The sequence below is a fragment of the Trachemys scripta genome, chromosome 23 (assembly GCF_013100865.1).
Source record: "Trachemys scripta elegans isolate TJP31775 chromosome 23, CAS_Tse_1.0, whole genome shotgun sequence".
Classification (NCBI taxonomy): domain Eukaryota; kingdom Metazoa; phylum Chordata; order Testudines; family Emydidae; genus Trachemys; species Trachemys scripta.
In genome coordinates this window covers 2,956,804-2,983,213 of record NC_048320.1, presented here as the reverse complement: position 1 = coordinate 2,983,213, position 26,410 = coordinate 2,956,804, and the positions used below count along the sequence as shown (strand labels likewise).

Here is a 26,410-nt window from a genome sequence, read left to right as displayed (position 1 = left end):
TTTCCCCTGGGTCGCATTGGCAGAGCGCCTGAGGGTTTTTTGCCTTCCTCCACAAAATGGGGCATGGGTCATTTGCAGGTTTAAACTAGTGTAAATGGTGAATTCACTGTAACTTGAAGTCTTTAAACCATGATTTGAGGACTTCAGTAATTCATCGAGAGGTTAGAGATCTATTACAGGAGTGGGTGGGTGAGGTTCTCTGGCCTGCAAAGTGCAGGAGGTCAGGCTACATGATCATGATCATCCTTTCTGATCTTAAGGTCTATGAGTAGACTACCAAGCACTAAACAAAGTGATGGTTTGAGACTGATAACCTCTGCCACTAATCTTGGAACTGTTGGACCACGTATGATCTGCTCAGGTGTTCACCAAGTAGAATCTTTGAAGGGCCTACAATTTAGTACACATCCGAGCAAGGGACAAGTGGAAGACCACCTTCCAAACACCCCATGGACACTTTGAATATTCAGTCATGCCATTTGGCCTCACTAATGCCCCAGCTACTTTTCAGCACTTCATTAACAACACATTCAAGGTAGCTACTCTGGAGGGTAGGGATAGGATACAGAGGGACCTAGACAAATGAGAGGATTGGGCCAAAAGAAACCTGATGAGGTTCAACAAGGACAAGTGCAGAGTCCTGCACTTAGGACGGAAGAATCCCATGCACTGCTACAGACTAGGGACCGAATGGCTAGGCAGCAGTTCTGCAGAAAAGGACCTAGGAGTTACAGTGGACGAGAAGCTGGGTATGGGTCAACAGTGCACCCTTGTTGCCAAGAAGCCTAATGGCATTTTGGGCTCTATAAGTAGGACACACTACTCCAGATGAGGCCTCACCAATGTCGAATAAAGGGGAACAATCTGCTGACAATGCTCCTACAGGCCATTCCTGATTGGCCCAGACATACTACTTAAGCCTGGGGTGGCTACAGGAAGTTTGTCTGTGCAACTAGGTGGTTCCCCAGCTAGCTGCTGGTACAGACCCTGCTTCCTTGCACTGCTTCGGGTTCCTGATCTTGCCTTTTCCCTCCTGGCTCTGATGCCCGCTTTCTGACCCAGCTTTGTCTCCTGCTTCTGACTGTGACCTTGGCCTTATCTCCTGGCCCCAACTCTTGGCTCCTGACTTGGCCTTGGCTCCTGAGACTGGCCACTGGTTCCTGACCTCAGATCGACCCACGACTTTGATTCCTGAAATCTGGCTCTGGCTCTAGCCACTGGGCCAGCTGCCCACGACCCAGCTCTAATGTCCCATCAGTCAGAGGCTGGACAGTGCTCTGGAGAAGGAAGGTTTACATCCCTCCCTAAGCTCCTAGCTGTTCCGTCCTCGCTGACAGAGCGGTGGGAGTTCTCCCTATCTCTGACTGTCCAGTCCTTTTGGAACCCTACTAAACTCTTGTCCTCAGAAAAGGCGCTTGTGCTCTGTCCGCCCGCCATCCCCAAACTATGCACTCCACATGGACAGGACAGCAAGGGCATGGCCGCAAGGGAAGTGAGCAGAGATGGCGCATGGCCATCAGAGCACAGGACCAAGATGGAGCATCAAGTGAAACAGCCCCAGGCAGCATCATGGTGCCAGGAACCAGGGGCTGGCATGCAGTTGATGCGCTTCACAAGCGGGTGAGCTGCTGTGGGCACCGCTCCAGTGGTGACATTCCTATGGACCATCACTTGGTTCCACTGTATTGGTTGGGTACTCCACCACCAGCCACTTGAGCCTGGTTGTAGCCCAGCACTGCTGGGCCTGGGAAGAGCATAGCACAGAGCTCTGTTGTGTGCACTGAGGAGCTGATTGGGTCTAATTCGCCTCAGGGAGTGGAACAGAGATTGTTTCCCGTTCCCCAGGCTCAGCAATAACAACCATCTCCTTTGCTCTCACTGGATCCAATTCCACCCTGTGGTAAGTGGGGTGACACCCTTTGCAGTCAGTAGAGATGCACTTGCTTAGACAAGGTCTGCGGGCGTCAGCTGGGCACTTGCAGGGATCAGGAAGGATTCCTCCCTCCCCATCCCATGCACAATGGGCCAGAGGTGTCTGGGTTTTTTTGGCCTTCCTCTGAAGAATCGAGGACTGGCCACAGATGGTGACAGGACACCAGATGGGGTGGGCCAGTGCTCTGAGATGGTTCAGAAAATCTTTTGCCTAGATGCCTGGCTGGGTCATGCTCGCATGATCAGGGGCAAATTGAGCTGCTAGATCTGGGGTCAGGAGGAATTTTCCCCAGAGCAGAATGGAGGGATATTGGGGGAGAGCGGGGGAGGGGCACCTTCTTTTGCAGCCTGGGGCATAGATTGACTGTGGTGATCATCAGCTATATCTCACCCAGTCCATTCCCAAGTCTTTGCTGGCGCCGCACAACTGCTCAGTGTTGTGAGGATTGAAACGCTTTAGTTTAGCTAACGTCATTGGGCTCCATACATGGGGAGCGAGGTGAAATGTAACGGCCTGTGCTATGCAGAGGGTCGCACTGGATGATCTAATGGTCCCTTCTGGCCTTAAACTCTATGAAGTAATGGCCCTCCATCTCAATCACATTTCGTGTCAAATTCATCCCTAGGGCAGCTCCACAAGCTCCCGTGGGCTGTGCTGAATTGCGCCCTTAGGGTTGAAGGCCGTGGCAAGCTGGCCACCGACCGTATGTCTGTTTGCCATGAAGAATGCAGAGCCAGCTCCAAGTCACTGGGATCCTCTTCTTTCTGTAGGAAGCTTCACTGCACCAGGAATTCCATCCACATCCACTTCTTCGCCTCCTTCCTAACGCGGGGAGCTGCCGTGCTCATCAAAGACTCCGTGCTCTTCGCGGATGAGTCCATCGATCACTGCACCATGTCCACAGTAAGAGGGTACTCAGCAGATGGGGTTGGCTCCTTCCAGGGCCAGGGCTGGCCTGGTGCTCTTGCATCAACCTGTTGGTGAACAGGCGCAGAGAAGAGCCCATGTGAACCTTTTCCTCTCTCCCTCGCTAGGTGAACTGCAAAGCGGCCATTGCCTTCTTCCAGTACTCAGTGCTGGCCAACTTCTACTGGCTCCTCGTAGAGGGGATGTACCTGCAAACACTGCTGCTGTTCACCTTCACCTCTGACAAGAGGTATTTCTGGTGGTACACCCTCATCGGCTGGGGTGAGTAAAGCGAATGCTGGTGAAATGCATTAAACTCGGGATGTCCATAGCGAGGACTGTTAAAGAAGGGCCAAAGGTTCTAGGAATCTTCCCAGAGCAGCCCATTAGCTGACAATTGTATACCGAAGCAGAGCTGAAACTGTTTTGTACAAAACTTTTCTTCCTCACTTCACTTAAGAACCTCACTTCTTCAGATGCAAGACTTGCATCTTACCCACGAAAGCTTATGCTCCCAATACTTCTGTTAGTCTTAAAGGTGCCACAGGACCCTCTGTTGCTTTGTATAAAGACTGTTAATTGTGGGGGCATGTAATTATCTAACATAGAACAACTGGTGTTCTGTCATTGGTTTCAACTGAACCAGGATTTCGCCCCGGATCTTTGGGGCAAAGATGTTTGTAAACCATCTAGCAACTGGGGCCCTTGGATGCTGCCATAACGTATGAGTTCTCTGCAGAGTTAGTCCTTCTGGAGAGAGCCCACCTTTCTTTAGGTTGACTATTATTTTCACAGGGTGGGCTGGGTGTGGGCCAACCCCACTGACTGGAGCTGAAGTTGGTTTTGCTGCAGGGAGTCTAAAATGGGCCCACTTTTTGTTTTTCATGACACTTTTGTATTGACATTTTGATAGAAATTGTTATTGAAATATTTCGTTTGTTAAAGAACTGGTAAATGAAAAATGTCCAGGATGATTTTGAAAAAAGCGTAGACAAAGAAGTCACTAAAATTGTCATGCAGACTAGACAGTGTAGCTAATGGTGACAGTCTATCGCAAAGAATTCGGTAAAAGGCTGTTTTTTCAATGAAAAAAATCTTTTGTTCTAAAAACTTCAAGTCCCACTCCTGACCCAGCACAACAAAGGACCCAGATGCTGCTGGAGGGGATGTAGTACATCAAGGGCCTGTGTATAGGGCAGGGTCATGGGGGAGACAGGACAGATGAAAATATGGCAGATTTTTCAGCCACCAACCATCTGAAGAGCTCAACATGCTTCACAAAGGAAGATCAGAGTAGACGGATGGGAGTGTATGTGGATGGATAGATGGATCCCATGTTCACTATCATGGACAGAGGAGCATGCAGCTTCTAGCAGGAGCAGCTGCAGCTGCTGGGATCAGAGCCAGGAGCTGTGGGCAGGGCCAGGGTTAGGTGCCTCATACTGGATCAGGTGGAAAGACAGGCACAGAGTGGTTCAGCAATGAGTCTCATGACAAGTCAGTGGGACAAGCCTCCCCAAAGTCCCAGCTTCCTGCTCTAACCACTGGACCATACTGTCATGTATGAGTCCATGTATTGCTGCCTTTTTTTGATTGGGTGGTGGCTGCCTGGCATCGTGAACCTCTTCTGCCAGCTCTCCAGCGGTCGGCACGGCCGTCAGCAGGAAGAGTGTACCTCCTGGAGCACATGAATTATGAGGAGAGGCTGAGGGAACTGGGATTATTTAGTCTGCAGAAGAGAAGAATGAGGGGAGATTTGATAGCTGCTTTCAACTACCCAAAAGGGGGTTCTAAAGAATCACAGAATATCAAGGTTGGAAGGGACCTCAGGAGGACATCTAGTCCAACCCCCTGCTCAACGTAGGACCGATCCCCAGACAGATTTTTGCCCCAGATCCCTAAGTGGCCCCCTCAAGGATTGAACTCATAACTCTGGGTTCAGTAGGCCAATGCTCAAACCACTGAGCTATCCCCCCAAAGAGGATGGATCTAGACTGTTCTCAGTGGTGGCAGATGACAGAACAAGGAGCAATGGTCTCAAGTTGCAGTGGGGGAGGTTTAGGTTGGATATTAAGAAAAACTTTTTCACTAGGAGGGTGGTGAAGCACTGGAAGGGGCTACCTAGGGAGGTGGTGGAATCTCCATCCTTAGAGGTTTTTAAGGCCTGGCTTGACAAAGCCCTGGCTGGGATGATTTAGTTGGGAATTGGTCCTGCTTTGAGCAGGGGGTTGGACTAGATGACTTCCTTAGGTCCCTTCCACCCCTGATATTCTATGATTCCACATCATCCTGCCCACGAATGCCACACCATGTCCCACGCTCCACACCAAGAGGTTCAAGCTTTGAGCAGCGTGGGAAGCATCCCCTGAGCATCAATTTCCCTGACACCAGGTCTGTGGTGGGCAGAGAGGGGCAGGAGAGACTCTCTCCCATTGGAGATGGAAGTGCTGTGGATTTGCCAGGATCTGTTATCCATGCTGGGGGGCGGGGGGAGAATGGAAGCTCCCTCCTTCAGTCACAATAGGACTCTGCCATCCTGTGGGAGAACAACTGGCCTCTTTCCTTGCAGGTGTCCCTATGCTCATTGTGAGTTTGTGGATCTTCGCCCGGCTACAATACGACAACCATGGGTAAGAACTGCCCATCCCCCAGCCCCTTTATCTAGGGGCGTCATTAAAACCTGTGCGTCCCCAATGAGCTCAGGTCCTGTGGGGCATGACTGGAGCCAGATGAGCGACATGGAGCCTCCAGGTCTAGAGAGCAGCCATTACACACCCCAGGGGTGGGGGGCGCTGCTCCAACAGCTAATCCAGGGGGGTTTCCTGCTCCGACAGCTAAAAACTGATTTCCATTGTCAAAGGGAATGTCCCCCAAGACCCCCCAGCCTGACCATGCCAAGGCTTCTAAATCCTGCACATGAGATCCTGGTCTTGCTGGATAACCTCCCAGCCCAGGTCTGAGATCTGGGGCTAGTCCAAGCGCTCTAAAAGTAGCTGTGTAAGCGTTGCTTGGACATGGCTCAGGCTGGAGCTTGGGTTCTGACACCTCCTCCCCCCAAGGCTTTGGAGCCTGAGCCGCAGCATCTAGACAGCTATTCTTAGAGCACTAATGTGAACCTGTGGGCCCAGGCTGGGAGGCTTGCTGCCAGGTGCAGTGTAGACACACCACTGAAGTCAGTGAGGGCTTTAACAGACTTCAATGGGGCCAGCATTTCACTATGGGCTCCTGCCACCCCAGAGCGACCATGGACCCTGGGGCTGCCCAAACTGACTGGCAGAACGAAAGAGGGGAGGAGAGAGGGACAACGCTGCTTTATTCTCTATTTTCTGTTCTGGTGGTGTCCACAGGCCCCAGTCAGGATCAGGCCCCCTCACGATGGGCACTGTACAAACATACACACTAGGGACAGCGTCCCAGCCTCGAAGAGTGGCAAAGCTTTGTGGTTAGAACATGGGCACTCATTTAAACTTGCTGGGCTGGGTTCTCGTGTAGTCTCAGGCCCCTTTATGCCGTGCTGGCCACATGCAGGGCTGGCTCTAGCATTTTTGCCACCCCAAGCAGCGCAAAAAAAAAAAAAAAAAAAGCCGCGATCGCGGCGGCAGCTCTACCACCACTTCATTTTACGGCGGCAATTCGGCGGCAGGTCCTTTGCTCCCAAAGGGAGTGACGGCCCTGCCACCGAATTGCCGCCGAAAGGACCGGACGTGCTGCCCCTCTTCATTGCCGCCCCAGGCACCTGCTTGCTAGGCTGGTGCCTGGAGCCGGCCCTGGCCACATGAGAATGAATTGAAGTGCCAGTGCAGTGTCAAGGGGCTTCCCTGAAAAGAAGACCCGGGCCCTGTACAGCAGGGATAACGCTGGCCTACCTCGCGGGGGGTTGTGGGGATCCACTAGTGACTTTTGAGAAGAAGGGAGCCTGAGAAGGACTAATAGCTCTTCTGCTCTAGCAATGCCGGTCCGTTTCCCTGTGCAGACAAACCCTAAGCAGTACTGATAATGGACTGGCCCCAGGTTGCTTTCCCAGTGGGCTGCGCTGCCTTTTCACACCCGAACCTCTGGTTTTGTGGTGAAAAAATTGGCAATGTGAAAATGACATGACTCTCCCAGAAGTTTAGCTAGATGGCCATGCCCACCTCCCAGCCCATTGCCAGTGGTGACCACGCTCATCTCCCTGACCCTTCCCCCACTCATTTCAGGCTCCACCCTTCCCTCTCTACCACTTTGTGACCGCTCGCCGTGTTTCATTTTTCTTGCCTCTCTAATGTTCCTAGTTGTCCTGGGCTGGGCCAGGAGGGACCTTCCCAAGTGTCGACAGCATCATAATGAGTGGAGCCCTCTCTTCCCCCTCCCACCCTCCCAAATCACGAGATTGGCTAAAAAATGGTGAGGTTTTTAACGAAGACTCACTTGTGTGTTTTGCTCTGTCTGAGTTTTGAACTCCCCCCTCCCCTCCTGTGTGTGTGACAGTTACTCCACCATCAACTCACAATGGATAGTGTGCAAGGCAATTGTGGCTCCCACTGCAGGAGGTCTCACTGTAGGACCCCACACAGATCTCACATGCGCACACACAGACACAGACAGTCCCTGCCCTGAAGAGCTTACAGATGTGCAAAATGTGGTGGCGACTTTGCAACATGATGGATAAGGCTGTGAGTTGTCAGACGCATACGGGGCCACCAAACAGCCATTAGTTGGGAACAGCTGCTCACAGTTGCTGAGCTGGACTGGATTCGGGCTGGTGACTGACAGCTGAAAGGCTCTGTAGCTCATTAGCAGCACCCGAGGCATCCAGACCCGCACGAGTGCCCATGTTAGCTCCAAAATCGCATGGAGGCCAGAGCTGTTTGCAGGAACCCCTGCCGCAGGGAGCAAAAGCACAATGAGTTGGTAATGCTTCTGCGCTTTCCCTGCTCTCTCCTAGGTGTTGGGATGACTATGCCAGTCTGTACTGGTGGGTGATCAAGGCTCCCATTCTCTTTGCCATCTTTGTGAGTATGCCGTGTCTTACTTTGTAAACGCGTGGGTTGCCAGGCGAGTGGCATGAGAAGGGACGGGCAGTGTGCCTGGGAGGCTGGGATGCCTGCAGGGAGATGGAGGAGTCCAGCCTGTGGGTTCCGGAATGTCGTTGGGTGGTCAGTTCTATTTCGAGGCTGAGACAAACCTTCTCTTCCTTTTGCAAGATGAACTTCCTCATATTCCTGAATGTGATCCGAATGTTAGTGCAGAAGATTCGATCCCCTGACGTCGGCAAAAACTACAAGCAACAGTATATGTAAGCAAAGCGTTAACACTCTCTGCCCCAGTAGTCTGGTCCCAGGAAATGTGATCCCTTCCCCTGCATAGCACTTAGGCCTGGCTTGGCCAGCCAGGGTCCTTCCCAAGGATTTGCATTTCATCAGACCAGTGGCTGTTATGGTTGGGTGCCGTACAGGGTGTGATTGATACAGGGTTGGGGTGTCATAAGGGGTGTGACTGTACGACACCTCAACCTCGTATCAGAGCTTTCCAAAGCTTGCAGAGAAACTGAGCTTCTACAGATAGAGCCAGATCCCTAGTTTGTATCAGTGCAATGGAGATGCGCCAATTTATATATCTGTCCCCAGTCAATGTCATGGATTCAGGACCAGAACAGAAAATGCTAAGTAGTGGTAACTCCAGTGAGGTGCTATCCAAAGAGGGAGGCTTTGTGATGGGGTCTGTGCTCATCAGCTCATAAAATCCGGTGCTTTATCAGGACCCCCTAATAGATCCCCAGTGCTACATGGATCTCAGCCACAGTAGAAACTTTGGGCCATAAAGTCTTAAAAAACCTACCTTAATACTGCATGAAGGTTAGATAGTTACATCTCCAACCATCATAGACTCATAGGACTGGAAGTGACCTCAAGAGGTCATTTAGTCCAGTCCCCTGCACTCATGGCAGGACTAAGAATTATTTAGACCATCCCTGACAGGTGTTTGTTTAACCTGCTCTTAAAAATCTCAAAATGACGGAGATTCCACAACCTCCATAGGCAATTTATTCTAGTGCTTAACCATCTTGACAGGAAGTTTTTCCTAATGTCCAACCTAAACCTCCCTTGCTGCAATTATGCCCATTGCTTCTTGTCCTATCCTCAGAGGTTAAGAACAACAATTCTTCTCCCTCCTCCTTGTAACAACCTTTTATGTACTTGAAAATGGTTCTCATGTCCCCTCTCAGTCTTCTCATTTCCAGAATAAACAAACCCAATTTTTTCAATCTTCCCGCATAGGTCATGTTTTCTAGACCTTTAATCCTTTTAGTTGCTCTTCTCTGGACTCTCTCCAATTTGTCCACATCCTTCCTGAAATGTGGCTCCCAGAACCGGACACAATACTCCAGTTGAGGCCTAATCAGCCTGAAAGGGCCCGATCCTGCATCCTTTACGCATGCAAGTAAAACGTGAAATGAAACTGCTCACATGAGAGAGTTGCAGGCCCCAAGTGGTGCCTGTAGCCATAATATTTTCGACATTGTATTCAATACAGAATTTTCCAGCAGTTGTAAGCTATCGTTTTGCTAAATCAAACCCAAACAAGGAAAGCCCCCACAGAGGACTGAAAATGGCTTATGTCCATGCCAGGTGTCACACTCGAGCTCTCTGCCAGAGCTGTGTCAAGAAGCTGTAGTTTGAATATTGGGGCGGTACATTTTTCCTCTCACTGTCTTCCTCCAAGTGTCTCCTTAAAACTCCTCCCTCAGGAACCCACTTGACCCTCCTCATCCCTTGACAGACATGGTATCAAACCCATTTAGAAAATGCAGAACCACCATGAGCTGAGTTAAGCAAGTGCACAGCCTCATGGCAGTTACTATCGCCCTTCCTTCGGCCTCAGACCCTACTGTCCGTATGGGTCCATCTACACAGCGTTTTGGAGTAAGCCTCCTGGTCCGGGTCAACAGACTTGGGCTAGTGGGGCTCATAGCTGTAGAGACAGTGCTTTGAAGTTGGGGCTGGAGCTCGGGTGCTGAAGCTTAGAGAGAGGGGATGGGTAAGTTGTTCCAATGTTTAATTATCCTCCTATTAAGAAAACAGCACCGTATGTCTGGTCTGAAATTGTCTAGCTTCAGCTTCAGCTTCCAGCCCCTGGAGCTCGCTCTGCCTTTGTCTCCTAGATTCAAGAGCTTTTGACTTTCAGAAACTCACTATAGATCATCATCGAGTCACCTCTTAAGCTTCTCTTGGGTAAATGAAACAAACTGAATGCTTCAGTCTTTTCCAGACCTAGAATCATCCTTGCAGCTTCTGTTTGAACCCTTTCCCATTTACTAACATCCCCAGGCATGGATTCCAATGGGCCAACTCCTTCTCAGGCATGGGCTTAAGCGCCTTGCTGAATTGGGGCCCCAAAGCCAATCAGATTTCTAAAAAAGTTGTGGATTTTTGATAAAAGCGTGACATTTGCCATAACCTTAGGGCATGACCTAATAAAGATCTTCAGATAGTCATCACCAACTCATGCCATGTTGGCTGTGGCAGCCATTTTAAATTCAGAATTCATTTTTTTTCCTACTTGCTATTTTTCTGATACTGATCGTTTATGGAATTAAACCATCCCAGTGCGGTTTTATTTTTGTACATTTATACTCCTATTGTCTTAGGTGTCCTGAAAATGAAAGCAATGAATTGCAATGGCTTGAGATTGTTAGTTCTTGATATTTCAGTACATGCTCTGTAGCGTGTCACCAGGGAATATTTACTAAAATATTAGTTATATAGAAAAATAACACAGAACGTTGACAAGTTTCTGTTCACAAACTGAAAGTTACATTTCTCCTTGTCAATAACAATATTCCCGACTGATCTTGGTATAGCAGGATATCGCTGTGTCTCAAAGGTTGAAAAGGCAGTGTACGTAAATAGGCAGCCTAAAACAAATAAGAAACAAGAAAATCTCTTTCACAGTCTTCGGTATGTTCAAACATCACATTCCCCACCACAAGGGCTCAGTGCTGCCTTGCCATGCTTGCACCTTGCCTGGCACCCCATTTTGCAGCCCCATCTTAGGAGTTCACAACAATAATCCTGTGCTTCCGGGAGGGTTGTCCACAGTGGGCTCCATCCCTCAGTGCCCCCCAGCCATCTCCATTCCTTGGGGGAGGGGAGCTCAGGAGTCTGACCCCAGCAGCGTCCTGCTTGGTATGCAGCTCGCCCACTGTGCTGAACCAGAGCAGGTTTGGTCAGTGGAGGGATTCCATAGCTCTGCCCTTGTCTCAAGAGCCTCTTGTGGGCCACACCAGCAGCATTTGTGCCACTTGTCCTGTCGTGCAGAGGCACCACTAGGCACTGCAGCAGAGACATCGTTCCATCCACCATAAACTGTGGTGCAGCAGACAAACTCATGGAAACAGGGGACAGATGCCTGTCAGGGCACCCATGGAGATTTCTTTCCTCTTCCAGAAAAAGCAGATGCTGCGTCACAACCCGAATCAGCATGAAACACTGGGAATGCCTTTGACTTGCTTGGGCCGAGTGAAGAAGCTGTCTTGTGGGCAGGTACAAGTCCAATCTACAGTGCAGGGATCTGAGGTCTTTGCACATATCATAGAATCATAGAATCCTAGAATCTCAGGGTTGGAAGGGACCTCAGGAGGTATCTAGTCCAGCCCCCTGCTCAAAGCAGGACCAATTCCCAACTAAATCATCCCAGCCAGGACTTTGTCAAGCCTGATCTTAAAAACCTCTAAGGAAGGAGATTCCACCACCTGCCTAGGTAACCCATTCCAGTGCTTCACCACCCTCCTAGTGAAAAAGTTTTTCCTAATATCCAACCTAAACCTTCCCCACTGCAACTTGAGACCATTGCTCCTTGTTCTGTCATCTGCCACCACTGAGAACAGTCTAGATCCATCCTCTTTGCAACCCCCTTTCAGGTAGTTGAAAGCAGCTATCAAATACCCCCTCATTCTTCTCTTCTGCAGAATAAACAATCCCAGTTCCCTCAGCCTCTCCTCATAAATCATGTGTTCCAGCCCCCTAATCATTTTTGTTGCCCTCCGCTGGACTCTTTCCAATATTTCCACACCCTTCTTGTAGTGTGGGGCCCAAAACTGGACACAGTACTCCAGATGAGGCCTCACCAATGTCGAATAGAGGGGAATGATCACGTCCCTCGATTTGCTGGCAATGCCCCTACTTATACAGCCCAAAATGCCGTTAGCCTTCTTGGCAACAAGGGCACACTGTTGACTTATATCCAGCTTCTCGTCCACTGTAACCCCTAGGTCCTTTTCTGCAGAACTGCTTCCTAGCCATTCGGTCCCTAGTCTGTAACAGTGAATGGGATTCTTCCGTGCTAAGTGCAGGACTCTGCATTTGTCCTTGTTGAACCTCATCAGGTTTCTTTTGGCCCAATCCTCTAATTTGTCTAGGTCCCTCTGTATCCTATCCCTATCCTCCAGCGTATCTACCACTCCTCCCAGTTTAGTGTCATCTGCAAACTTGCTGAGAGTGCAGTCCACGCCATCCTCCAGATCATTAATGAAGATATTGAACAAACCGGCCCCAGGACTGACCCTTGGGGCACTCCACTTGAAACCGGCTGCCAACTAGACATGGATCACTACCCGTTGAGCCCGACAATCTAGCCAGCTTTCTATCTACCTTATAGTCCATTCATCCAGCCCATACTTCTTTAACTTGCTGGCAAGAATACTGTGGGAGACCGTATCAAAAGCTTTGCTAAAGTCAAGGAATAACACATCCACCACTTTCCCCTCATCCACAGACCCAGTTATCTCCTCACAGAAGGCAATTAGGTTAGTCAGGCATGACTTGCCCTTGGTGAATCCACGCTGACTGTTCCTGATCACTTTCCTCTCCTCTAAGTGCTTCAGAATTGATTCCTTGACGACCTGCTCCATGATTTTTCCATGAGGTGAGGCTGACTGGCCTGTAGTTCCCCGGATCCTCCTTCTTCCTTTTTTAAAGATGGGCACTACATTAGCCTTTTTCCAGTCATCCAGGACCTCCCCTGACCGCCATGAGTTTTCAAAGACAATGGCCAATGGCTCTGCAATCACATCCGCCAACTCCTTTAGCACCCTCGGATGCAGCGTATCCGGCCCCATGAACTTGTGCTTGTCCAGTTTTTCTAAATAGTCCTGAACCACTTCTTTCTCCACAGAGGGCTGGTCACCTTCTCCCCACGCTGTGCTGTCCAGTGCAGCAGTCTGGGAGCTGACCTTCTTTGTGAAGACAGAGGCAAAAAAAGCATTGAGTACATTAGCTTTTTCCACATCCTCGGTCACTAGGTTGCCTCCCCCATTCAGTAAGGGGCCCACACTTTCCTTGACTTTCTTCTTGTTGCTAACATAACATAACATGTGACAGCAAGGACTATGCCATCGGTGTCAACTGTGCATATGAACACTGGAGTACCTCTTTGATTGAATGCAGCAGCAGCAGCATCATTCTGCTATCTGCTCCCTTATGGTTGCCTGGGGAAAGACTGGTCTTATCACAGGTAGGGCTGCGGTGTACATCTTGACCATCCGTGGTAATTAGCTCTTTGCCTTCTACTGCTAACTGTGTAATAGACTATGCAAGGAAGCAGCAGATTCATTTTTATTTTCATTCATGCACAGAAACTCTTGCCAGTTTTAGTGATAGAGGGATGCAAGGCTTGGTGCTCCTCTTGACTCCCTTCTGCTCCTGCTTCTGGTCTGGGCCTTGAGACTGTGGGCAATGCAAACATCCCACCCTCCTGCAACACTGTAGCTGTGTCTCGAAGTGGGGAATAAAAATGTTCATAGCATTGTCAGCAAACATGTTGCTAGCAATGGGTTTCAACATCTTCACAAGAGCTGCCCCCTCAAAAACTAAGGCATCTACTGCCGGAGCTGTATCTTGCAGTTGAACATAGCCCTTCCAGAATAGCCATCAGGTCAGATTGCTTGCCAAGCTGTAGTTTGCCCATCTGAGACAATGAAAGGGAGCATGCCTGATTCTCACGCTAAGAGAAATATCCCGGTGACCATCATGTGTTTGGCAAGGTATGTACAGGTCAGAGAAGGGGAGCAGTCATTTGTCAAGAAGGAAAACTGCAATATGGTCTTGGAGATCTCCCTTGCAGGGGGCTGCTGAACAAGGGCGGTTTATTTCGCTAGCTAGGCTCTGATGGCTTTGCTTTGTCTTGCAATCCCTGTTACAAACATGGTGTACCGCTGCTGCCTGATCTTCTCAACCTCCATAACGCAATCACAACAGGGTCTGCAATATCTTTAGTGGCCAGTTTAACTAAGTCTACACTCTCTTCTGAGAAAGGGTTGCCCATGTCTTCTATGACCTCAACAAGTGCCTTGACATGTTATGCAAAAGAAACCTAGGCACCTTTCACCTGCTCATGGTGCTTTGTGTTAGACCTTTTCAGGGGGCTCCTTTCTCCGCTACAGCTTCAAATTCTCCTCTCAACCTGGCCACCTCTGGTCCTGCTATCATCCAGCACCAGAGGGCTTCTGACTTTGTGTTAGGCCAACAGCTCCACCAGCCCCTTTGATTGTGGCATTATTTTGCTCATGAGTCTGGTCAAGTGCGATTGCAGAGAAAACATGCCGTGTCTTGGGAACCTGACCGTTTCCCTTTTAGCTGTGTCAGGATATGTGAAGGTTTCTCCTATCTCGGCACCCAACAACCATAATTAGTGTGATCTAAGGCAAAGAACCAGGGTGAGAGCTTGCCCAGGCGTTCCGTCTATAGAGCAAAGTTGGCCTGTTGGATTGACAGCACATAGGTCAATATAAGAAGCTCCAGATGAAGTGTGGTATGCCAGAAGCAGAACCCTGGGTTTTCCCATTTTCACTTGTCACACCATTTGTCATTTCCCAGGGGGACTCCTCTTCCCCGAGACCTTGTGTACTGTGTGCATACATTCTGGAGCAAGAAGTAGCTTGCTGGTAGCTACTTGGTGGGCACAGCTAGTATGTGTGACATGAGACACTTTTCAGGAAGGAGCTGACCATTCCTAGGGAGGCCAGTGGGGCCTGAACAAAGACTTGTGTGCATCTGCTGTCTTCTAGCCAGTCTCCAGTCAGCTTTAGACTTGCCATTTCCAGGTGAAGACAACTCAGCATAATAACAAAATTGTCCTCTCTATACCCAGCAGGCCAGGCTTAGTATCATTTGGTTATGGTGAAAAGGGGCTGATCCACAGTGAACACTGGCACATGGTGTGGGTTCCTTATCACATCCATGGCAAGAAAGATCATTGCCACAGACTTGGAGTCAGCTGGAAGGGGGCAAAGAAGCGCAGTGATGGCTGAGCCAAAGTCTGGCACTGGCTGTTTGGCATGGTAAGCTGCCCAGGAAATGTCTTGCTTGCCATTGATGGTATCCAGACTGGCTGCTTGTCTTACCGGTTCAAGCAAGCAGCATTCTTCTTGTAGGGCTTGGGTAATCTGTTGGCAGTCAGTCTTGACTTCACCATTTGCAGAAAGGATGGGAGCACTGGTTTTCTTCACAATCAATGGAGGGACAAGTGTGAGAGATTCAAGGTTCTTCACTGATGCTGCAGTCTCACAGTCTGAGTTGGGAATTCCCCAGACAGCTCTCTCCAGCTGAGCACTGGGATGCTGAAAAGTAATATCCCAGTTCCGTGGAAGGAGTCGGTTGCTGTGGTGGAGCTGGGATTGTCGTCTATCTATGACCACAGTAGTGAACAGATCACCAAAAGCTTTAGAGGACTGACTATATTCTCTTCCTCAAAGTGCTGGCATGCACGGTTTGCCATACTGGGAGAGATAGCCAGTGCTCTCTCTTAGGAGATGGGCAATCCCAGTTTAAAAATGTATCTACTAGCTCACTTATTTTTTGTGTCTGTGCATGAAGTGTCAAACCAGTGTAGATTGGGAAAGGTATTGCTTGAGCTTTGTTGTGGTACAAGCTTTCTGTTCCTTCATGGCAACGGATGTTGCTGTTGCACTGCACCAGCTGTGCCGAAATAGGGGGGCTGGACAAATGGAAACTTGTTCGGACTCAGTTTTAATGTTTGGACCATCCAATATCACGGACATCGTTGCCAATAGTGACCAGACACAGACTTTCCTTGGCATCCTGGATCAAATGATCCAGTAAACTGCGTTTTTCATTTCAAATATGTCCCTTTGAATGTTTGTTGTTGTTTGGGACAGGTGAAGTGCTTCTTTGTCACAATCTTCCTTGTTATGCTTTTTGTTGGGCATGTCCGATCATCCTGGTTGAAGGCAAGGAGTGCATCACGTCCTTTGTGTGCTTGGAGATCTGGGATGTGGGATTTTGGTTTAGCGCTGTGAATGCACCCAGCCAGTGGCACCCAGCAGTGTTCTACTAGCTGTATAGCTAGTATAGCACCTAGGGAGGTCTGCTTGTTTAAACACTGGAGACACATCTTCATTCAGTCTTGCCTCTTCAATGTATGTTGTCAGTTCAGCAAAGGCAAATCTCTGTGACATCTTCGTTGTGTTGCTTTGCTCAGTTTTCTTCTTCCCAACTTTATTGTAGAGAGATATCAAACATTTTGCACAGAACTTTGCCTCTTGGGCCTCTATGTCCCCTGCACTTAGTTTTGCACGCAAGCGCTGGCCTTGCAGCTGACGTACACACTTGCAGGCTACCCAGACTGAGGGTAGAAGTTTCATGGTGGTCTTCTGATGTATATTCATTTGACAAATGAAGCACGCTTCTTTTTCTGGAGGTCCTTTGTGTTGGTCACTTAAACCTGAGTATTTCTTCTGCAGTTCGTCAGGGTGATCCACAGCTTTCTCAGTTCTTTTTTTGTCTTTTAACTCAGCCCTCGTGGTTTGGTCCTGTTAAACTTGCTGTAGCAGGTTTTATGCCAATGTCCATTGTTCTTGTTCAATGTCACTTCAATACCACCATCATCTACTCTACATACGTCTATGGATAGGGGAAGTGAATTCAGTTTATGGAAACAGCTGATATTTTCTGCTAGAGTTTGATAGCTATATCCAACACGCTCTCTTTGTGGTTCTGCTGACTTAATCAACGCTGCACCTGTGTCTTCCTGACAACGCACACACAAGCTTGTATCTTTCTGACACGTTTTGAAGCACTAGTAATAGCCAGTAATAATCTAATACCTTTTGCTACTGTGTACAGTTAATAATAGCCAATCACCAAGCAGCTTTCACACTACCAATGTAGCATCTGAAAGAAAAAAGAGAAATGTGATTAAATTCGGTCAAGACTATGTTGACGATCAAAATTAGTACAAAATGTGTCCTTACACCAATTGTAAAGTTACACTGAGGCAACACCAAGAAGCCACCCCTTGTATTTCCAACTGTAGACCAATGGTATTTGATGACTATGACAATGTTGTTTAAAATGGTTGCCACAGTCAGCCTGGCATGAGTTGGCGGTGGTCCCATATCTGAAAATCTTTATTAGGTCATGCCTTAAGACTGTGGCAATCTTTTGTCATAAAACCCACAGGAACCCGGCCAATGGGAGTAGCGGGGGACGGCGCCATAGCTGCCTTGCTGCGTCTCCACAGCGGGGGGGAGGGAGCCGCAAGCAGTGGCTCTCAGCCCCAGGCAGAGAGAGCCCCAGAAGTCTGTCACTGTCAGACAGAGACACAAAGGCACAGCCAGGGGGTTGTGGGGACAGACAGATGTATCCAGGGGCAGGGGAAAGGAGCAGCGATGGGCACCCCGGGGCTGGCATAAAATACACTGTACAGAGGGGTTTCCTGGGGGGCTATAGCAACACCCCTTCCCCTGCAGAGTAGACCCAGGCTGGAGCTGGCTCCATCCATCACTCCCCCCCCCCGCCTCACACAACCCTCTGCCCCCCCTGAAAGACCCTCACCGGCCCCTGTGTCCCCGTCACCCCTCTCCAGAGAGTCCCCCCCTTTGTGCCTCCAGAGACAGCTCCCCTCCCCCTGTCTCCCCTGCTCCCTACAATCTCCCCCTTTGCCTTCCCCCTGCCCCCCAGCCCATTGGTTGGGAGGCTCCCAGCCTATTGGCCACCTCTGCCAATGGGGGCTGCACCTGAGGCAGGGCACCTGCTTGCAGATGCAGACCTGCCTGGCCGTGCCCCCACAGCACGGGGAGGGGGAGCCACAGGGAGCAAGCTCTGGGCATCATCATCACAGGCCCAGCAATTCTCTGGGTATTTAGAATCATAGAATATCAGGGTTGGAAGGGACCTCAGGAGGTCATCTACTCCAACCCCCCTGCTCAAAGCAGGACCAATCCCCAACTAAATCATCCCAGCCAGGGCTTTCTCAAGCCTGATCTTAAAAACCTCTAAGGAAGGAGATTCCACCACCTCCCTAGGTAACCCATTCCAGCGCTTCACCACCCTCCTAGTGAAAAAGTTTTTCCTAATATCCAACCTAGACCTTCCCCACTGCAACTTGAGACCATTGCTCCTTGTTCTGTCATCTGTTACCACAGAGAACAGTCTAGATCCATCCTCTTTGGAACCCCCTTTCATGTAGTTGAAAGCAGCTATCACATTCCCCCCTCATTCTTTTCTTCTGCAGACTAAACAATCCCAGTTCCCTCAGCCTCTCCTCAAAAGTCATGTGCACCAGCCCCCTAATCATTTTTTTGCCCTCCGCTGGACTCTTTCCAATTTTTCCACATCCTTCTTGTAGTGTGGGGCCCAAAACTGGACACAGTACTCCAGATGAGGCCTCACCAATGTCGAATAGAGGGGAATGATCACATCTCTCGATCTGCTGGCAATGCTCCAACTTATACAGCCCAAAATGCCATTAACCTTCTTGGCAACAAGGGCACACTGTCGACTCATATCCAGCTTCTCGTCCACTGTAACCCCTAGGTCCTTTTCTGCACAACTGCTGCCTAGCCACTCGGTCCCTAGTCTGTAGCAGTGCATGGGATTTAATTTCACTGAGGCAAGTAATTCAGTCTACTCTTCCGTTCCAGACAGTTTGTGGCTAAGAAAACTTACAATTTCTTCACAAAGAAGTCCATTTATAGTTTTTCACTTGAGAAGTATATTTTCTGGTTGTTCATAAGTTCATTTATTTTGTTAACTCGGTTTCAAAGGCAATTTTAAAAGTCACTTGAATTGTACCTGTTTTTTTCCATTGGTCCAAAAACACATGGAAGATGTGCAGATGTTTATTTCTGTGGGCCAAACCACCCTGTGTAGAAATGTAACTGTCAGAACTAGAAAAGCTCTGCAAGGGTAAGAGTCCCTTCAGGAAATTGTCCTCAAGTCATTAATTCTTCTGGGCATTCCACTCTATTGCTCCCTCCTATAGTGATAGTGATCAGTGTCTCCACCCACAGGGGAGAGACAGAAGACTTGGTCAACCCTGCAGTGACTCTGCCTCTATCCTTGTTCTCTTTCTGCTCCCTCTATCAGCCCCTTTGGTCTCCCTAGGATTCCCCCTACCATTACTCCGTCTGGGTCTTCTTTCTCTGGAGCTTCTCATGAAGTAAAGTCTGTCATTACAGGTTCTTATCTCTGTAATGTATTTCATTTTGATGTATTTATTAAGTGTTAATTAATGCACTATGGTAGTCCCCTTCAGCCCTCTGTATAAATTAATCTTCTTCTTTCCATATGTTTTGCCCATAGGGTTTTCTGCAGCCCTAGGGCAGCCAGCAATAACCTCTGTGCCTTAGCAATGGGGTGAGGGAAGGGGACCATGGGTTCCCTATTTATATGATTTACAAGAAGTGTTATCATTATTCAGGGTACCAAATGTATTTAAATGATTTAAGTGCCTTGTAAAATCCCAAAGCTCATTTTCATTTCTCATATAATAATCTCATATACACAAATTTTTCATTAATTATATTAATTGAATTTATTATTAATTATTATTATTATTATTATCTAGGTTACTGTTTTTTTTTCCAGTGAGGAAAATTGTGTGCTATTTTATGGGTTGAATGATTGAATGACATAATACCCTCCCTCCACAATGTCCATCACTAAGTCCGGTAATTTTGTTAAGTGTCCATCACGCAACAGGGTGGTGCCCCGTGCATCAGGGGGTCCAGGGCGGCCTGGGAGGTTAACGGGGGGGCCTGGTGCTAGCAGCAGCAAGTGACTCGATCCCAGCCCACTCTACTCCACCCTGCTGGTTCCTGGCATTGCTCAGGGGCAGGGGCTTGGGGGATGGGGTGGAGTGGGGGCCGGATGGAAAGAGGCAGGGTGTAGCGGGGCATGCTGGGGCCAGGTTGCTCGCTGTTGCCAGCACCAGGCCCCCCACTAACCCCCCAGGCCACCTTGGACCCTTCATCCCCCTGAAGCACGGGGCCCCACAAAGTGCAGAGCCCAGGGCGGTTGCCCCGATCCGTCCTATAGATGGGACAGCTCCGATTGGTCACCACCAAAAATTATACAAACCTGCCGCCCATGGCTATGATGATGATACACCTTCCAAGATCCATGGGTCCTACACATGCCTATCACATGTGGTGTACCTCATCCAGTGCACTAAATGCCCCAGCAACAACACTGTGGTGAAACCAATCACTACGCTCTCAAACAAACTCACACAGGAAAATGATAGACAAAAATATCCTTTCACCTGGGGGTGAGCACTTCACAGAAAGCGATCACTCTGTGTATGACCTCTCAGGCTGCATCCTCAAAGGCGACCTGCACAACCTTCAGAAGACAAGTGTGGGAGCTTAAATTCATAACTGCTAGACAGTAAAAATCATGGACTAAATAGAGAAACTGGATTTATGGCTTATTACAACACTAACCCACTAACACCACCTCCCCTCAACATTTCATAGAATCATAGAATATCAGGGTTGGAAGGGACCTCAAGAGGTCATCTAGTCCAACCACCTGCTCAAAGCAGGACCAATTCCCAACTAAATTATCCCAGCCAGGACTTTGTCAAGCCGGGCCTTAAAAATCTCCAAGGAAGGAGACTCCACCACCTCCCTAGGTAACGCATTCCAGTGCTTCACCACCCTCCTAGTGAAATAGTGTTTCCTAATATCCAACCTGGACCTCCCCCACTGCAACTTGAGACCATTGCTCCTTGTTCTGTCATCTGCCACCACTGAGAACAGCCGAGCTCCATCCTCTTTGGAACCCCCGTTCAGGTAGTTGAAGGCTGCTATCGAATCCTGCCTCATTCTTCTCTCCTGGAGACTAAACAATCCCAGTTCCCTCAGCCTCTCCTCATAAGTCATGTACTCCAGACCCCTAATCATTTTTGTTGTCCTCCGCTGGACTCTTTCCAATTTTTCCACATCCTTCTTGTAGTGTGGGGCCCAAAACTGGACACAGTACTCCAGATGAGGCCTCACCAATGTCGAATAAAGGGGAACGATCACGTTCCTCGATCTGCTGGCAATGCCTCTACTTATACAGCCCAAAATGCCATTAGCCTTCTTGGCAACAAGGGCACACTGTTGACTCATATCCAGCTTCTCGTCCACTGTGACCCCTAGGTCCTTTTCTGCAGAACTGCTACCTAGCCATTCGGTCCCTAGTCTGTAGCAGTGCATGGGATTCTTCCGTCCTAAGTGCAGGACTCTGCACTTGTCCTTGTTGAACCTCATCAGGTTTTTTTTGGCCCAATCCTCTAATTTGTCTAGGTCCCTCTGTATCCTATCCCTATCCTCCAGTGTATCTACCACGCCTCCTAGTTTAGTGTCATCTGCAAACTTGCTGAGAGTGCAGTCCACACCATCCTCCAGATCATTAATAAAGATATTAAACAAAACCGGCCCCAGGACCGACCCTTGGGGCACTCTGCTTGAAACCGGCTGCCAACTAGACATGGAGCCATTGATCACTACCTGTTGAGCCCGACGATCCAGCCAGCTTTCTATCCACCTTACAGTCCATTCATCCAGCCCATACTTCTTTAACTTGGCGGCAAGAATACTGTGGGAGAATACTGAAAAAATTTCATTTTTTCTCTCTCCTTTTCCCCCTATGACTGGAGGAATGTTAACAGGCCTCTTCACCTTGAATGGTCCCTTGAAGTGTGTTAACTACTTATGCAAAACAATCTGTTCCACCTTGTATTTAACTGTGACACTCTGAGGACCTTTTCCAGACCTGAAAAAGAGCTCTGTGTGGCTTGAAAGCTTGTCTGCCTCGCCAACTGAAGTTGCTCCAATAAAAGATATCACCTTCCCCACCTTGCCTCTCTAATATCCTGGAACCAACATGGCTCCAACTACTGGGTCACTTTTCCTGACCCCTCCCCAAGTGACACTTGTTCTGCAACAAACCTAGTGAGGTGTCACTTAAACGGATGTAGAAAGGCCAGATGCACTATTCAGTTTTAATACTTTCCCGATAGCTCTATTACCTGGGAAAGTATTAAAACTGAATACTGGAGGGGAGAGCATTTTTAACTCACTAACAGTGCGAACACAGCGATTCTTGTATAACCAGAACCTGTCACTTTGATTCTTCCCAGGAGACTGGCAAAATCCACACTGCTTCTCATCCCCCTCTTTGGGGTTCACTACGTGGTGTTCGCCCTCTTCCCGGAACATATTGGCGTTGAAGCAAGACTCTATTTCGAACTGGTTCTTGGCTCCTATCAGGTATGAGAGTGAGGGAGCAGCTGGCACAGAGAGGCAATAACAGAAGCCACAGCTGTGAACATGGGCCCAGACTCTCTCTCCCTGTGCCACCCATGTGCAGCCCCTTGCACCCTGTGCACTGTCCACACATCAAAACAGGGCAGGGAGGGGAATGCCGCAGGCTGACAGGGGCAGGAAATGGGCTCTTATTTTTTTATTTAAAGAAAGAGAACAACTACAAAATAAGAGGGGGGAATACAGTCGAAGAAGACGTCTGACTGTCCATGAATGCAAACGGAGCATCACCCTTTCGCTGCATGTCAAACTAACAGCCAGAGTGTGACTGTAACCAGCTCAGTACTACCCTGATTCCCTCCCCCGATGCAATTACCCAGAATCCCCAGGCATAATCCCTATTTTACAAAGGAACAGAATGTATCATTGCTGTGAGGGCTGCAAACCAGCCAGATAAACTCCATGTGGCTCCTATGAATAGTTAAGCCCAAACAGCAGCAACCACCTTCTTTAGCTAAACATCCACACAGTATTTGTAACAGCATCAATAAAACGGCCATATTGTGTTACCCACAATGCTAGGAGACTAAGAGGTGAAATTTGCATCCCACTTCTGCCAACTTCTTTGTCTCAAGCATCAGGGACCCTCTCTCTGCATGGATGATACCCAGGTAAATAAGATACAGGAGACTTTCCCTCTTCAGCTGATACCTGTGTTGCACATGAGAAGTGGCTCAGATGGAAGTTGAGAGCCTACATACCTTTGAGGATCTGAGCCGAGGTCAGTGGGACCCCAGCACCCTGCACCCATCATTGGTCCCCATTTCACTTCTGGTGACCACAGAAGGCCTTGGTCTTGATCTCCAAAGCCCTCCGTGGATCAGGACCCAGCTACATCAGAAACCAGCTCTGCATCCAGGACTCTATGAGACCTCTGCATTCCTCCGGGCCACACAACTAACCAAGTTTAGAGCATCACATCCAAGAGTTGGAGACACGGCACTCTATGTGGAATGAGCTACTCTAGAAGATTAGACTAAATCAAAGTTTAGTTGGGAAGATGCTGCAAGAAAAACCTGCAGGCTCATGCTTACCTGCCATGGCTGAAACCAGGAGGAGAAGATCTACTGCACTCGTCCAGCCCTTAGATGTGACGTGATGAGCGCCACAGGAAAACCTAAGATAGAAAAGAACGAACACCAGGCCAGGCCAGATGTGATCACCGAGCTTTTCTCTGGCCTTGTCTAGCTGTGGCTCCTAATGCCCGTCTTTTCTGAAGTGCCGCCCGATTCTGGCCTCCTCACTTTCTGGTGCCTTGATTCAGATTTGCGCTAATCTTCTGAGCCTCAGACATTTGACTCTTTAACTTCTCTTCCGGCAACTTAGAAACTCCACAAATGCACCCGAATTCCACTTAGGAGCCTTTTCCAGTGAACCTCCCCAGCCTGGCATCAAGCACAGGGAGGGTGTAATTATAATTCAGGGAGACCAAAGCAAAGAGAGAGATCCACCCTATTAAGCAATATGCATGCACCTATACTGTGGCCCACTGCCCAGAGACCACCAGCCAAAGGCCACAGCCAGTCTTCTGTTCGGGGATAAAATGGGAAGACCTGCCTCCCAGCGCAGCCCTCTTGAACCCCTCAGGGACGCTCTCCCCCAGAGACTCCTGTCTGCAGGCCTAGAACCCCCCTCATCCACTCCGGCGGTGGCCGTATTCTGAGCAGATCCCTCCAGGCAAACAAACACAGCAGGAGACAAAGTCCCAGGGCAGATCTTGTGGGCCCATCATCAGAAGCCCACCTCCATTCTCAAATAACGGACCTAGCTCATAGGGTCTCAGAAAGGCTCCCAGAGGCAGGTCCTGGGCTCATCTGCCCTCTAGTTTCAGAGCTGGCCATGTGGGGCCAGAGACAACTCCCCTGGGAAGAGTCTAGTCCTGGGGCTTTCCAGGAGGGTGGAGAAATGCAGCAACATGTTTGTTTTGTGAAACTTCTTCCCTTGCTGTTGTATTTCAGGGGTTCCTGGTGGCTCTGCTGTACTGCTTCCTGAATGGGGAGGTGAGTGACTTCCCTTCAACACACACGTGTGCACACACGCATACACAAACACATGCACCTGTGCACACAAATTCACTTGTGAACACATGCACACAGATACATGCAGTGCACACATGTATACATATACACACAAGGATACACACGCTGCATTGTCTCAAGGTTCCTTTTAGCAGGGCAGGAGGCTTTTCTAATGAACCTCCCCAGTGCGGTGTCTAGCACAGGGATTGTGTCCTTATAACCACGTCCCTCCTAGGCTCCAGCCCAACCAGCTGTTGCCATCTGTAGCTGTTAAAGGGAGCTCCCTGAGTGCAGGGGGAGGGGGTTTCTGACACTGGGAGCCTAAATCAGTTGAGCTGATGATGTAAAAAGCCACCTTTCATTGGCCTGTAGATATGAGACTCTGCATCCCCGTGGACCCTTCCCTGTGAGGCTCTCAAAGCCCTTTGCCAAACCTGAATGAGTCCTCGGGGGAGGGGTTTGGGTACTGGCCTCCATTTCCTATGGGTTGAAGTGGAGCTCAAAGTGGGGAAGGCCCAGCTTTTCCCAGCGCTGTTCCAAGGTGCTTCTCTGCTGGGCTGTTCCAGGTGCAGGCTGAGATCCAGAGGAACTGGGGCAAATGGCAGTCGTCCATGGAGAGCAATGTCTTCAACCTGGTGACCCAAGACTTTACAGCCTGAGAAGGGAAAGAGCTGGTGATAAACAGCTTCCCAAAGCCTGACCGCTACTCCGTGCCCCGCAGCAGCAGCCCCAGCGGGGAGTAGGGCAGCGCCTTGCATTCCACTTTGCCACCCAGTTTGTTTCAGCTTCCTTGGCCAAACATACAGAGATGGGGACTGAGGGAAAAGACCTTGTAGATCCACTCTAGCCCCTCCCCAGAGGTTGCTGCAGGGTCGTACTCTGCATTCTATTCTCCAGGGCTTTGTGTTCAATATCCCAAGAAACAGACCTTCCTCCCCTTCCCTCGGGGAAATGCCACACAGGCAAAGATTTTGCACTTGGGAAAAATTTCCAGAGAGTCAGGCTGTATTCTCCATTCATTGCCTTCCTCCTAGTTATAAATCATGCACTGCTCTAATTCACTCTTCTCCCTCCCTGCCATGGGCCCCCACCCTGCTCTCAGCTGTTGTGACTCACGTCCCCCACACATATCCAACCCGCCAGTCTCCTTAGCAGGTGTGTTACCCTCCTTGTAAATACTTCGGGGTTTTCTCCATCTTTCTGGTCCTGAGCTGCACGGGATGCAGTGTCACCTGGCACAGCCTGCCCAGGGCCAGCTGTCGGCATCGCCTGATGTGACCTGCCCGGGCCATATAGAGAAAGGCAATTGTATTCCTGCACCATGATGCGCTACCTGCCCCGAAGGCCTCTCTTTTGCTGCCATAGTGTGTTTGTCCTTTACCCTCACTCCCAAGGCATTTCAGCCTGGTTACTGGCAGGTTTTTCTCCTCTCCCCCAAGACACTTTTTCTCGGGTGGCTTTGCATGTTTTCAAGCTGAATCTTATTGTCTGTGATTCCTGTTCCTCTTCTTGGTGCTCACAGCTCCTCCTGGCTTAGTGCCATCTGTAGAGTTCGTCAGCATGTGGCTTTCTCCCTCTGCCCAGCCCAGTAATGAAGATGTTGGCTGAGGCCAGCCCTTGCACAACACACATCCCCAGCTGTGTGCCTTGCTGTTTACGGCTGGCTGATACGTCACCCTTTCGCTTTGGTTCTTTTAGCCCTGTCCCTGCCCACAGGACAGGCTTCCCACACCCGGCAGTTGGAATCAGAGTGGACAGGGTTCGCTCCTGTGCAAGAAGCCAGCATTAGGGCGAGGTCCTGCTTCAGTCCCACTTTTTAGGCTTTTAATGATGTCTTGGCTTCATGCAGGCCCTGTGCATGGGGTGGATTTCGCCCTGTAGCAGGATTTGGTGAGACACTGAACTGGGCTCTCCCCAGAGCTGAGCACCATAGGCTGGGTGCACACTGGGTGCTGAATGCCT

The 26,410-nt window shown here is 49.4% G+C and overlaps 1 protein-coding gene across 1 annotated transcript in view; it reads left to right on the top strand.

The window, feature by feature from the left end:
• The window catches only part of LOC117869420 (vasoactive intestinal polypeptide receptor 1-like), a 59,123-nt gene extending 33,956 nt beyond the window's left edge, over positions 1 to 25,167 (top strand). Inside the window, exons 6-13 of the mRNA XM_034756259.1 lie at positions 2,704 to 2,836; positions 2,968 to 3,121; positions 5,409 to 5,469; positions 7,764 to 7,830; positions 8,023 to 8,114; positions 22,247 to 22,376; positions 24,389 to 24,430; positions 25,015 to 25,167. Coding sequence (XP_034612150.1) covers positions 2,704 to 2,836; positions 2,968 to 3,121; positions 5,409 to 5,469; positions 7,764 to 7,830; positions 8,023 to 8,114; positions 22,247 to 22,376; positions 24,389 to 24,430; positions 25,015 to 25,107 — 772 coding nt within the window. The 3' untranslated portion in view covers positions 25,108 to 25,167. The remainder of the gene's footprint in view (positions 1 to 2,703; positions 2,837 to 2,967; positions 3,122 to 5,408; positions 5,470 to 7,763; positions 7,831 to 8,022; positions 8,115 to 22,246; positions 22,377 to 24,388; positions 24,431 to 25,014) is intronic.
• The last annotated feature ends 1,243 nt before the right edge of the window (positions 25,168 to 26,410 follow it).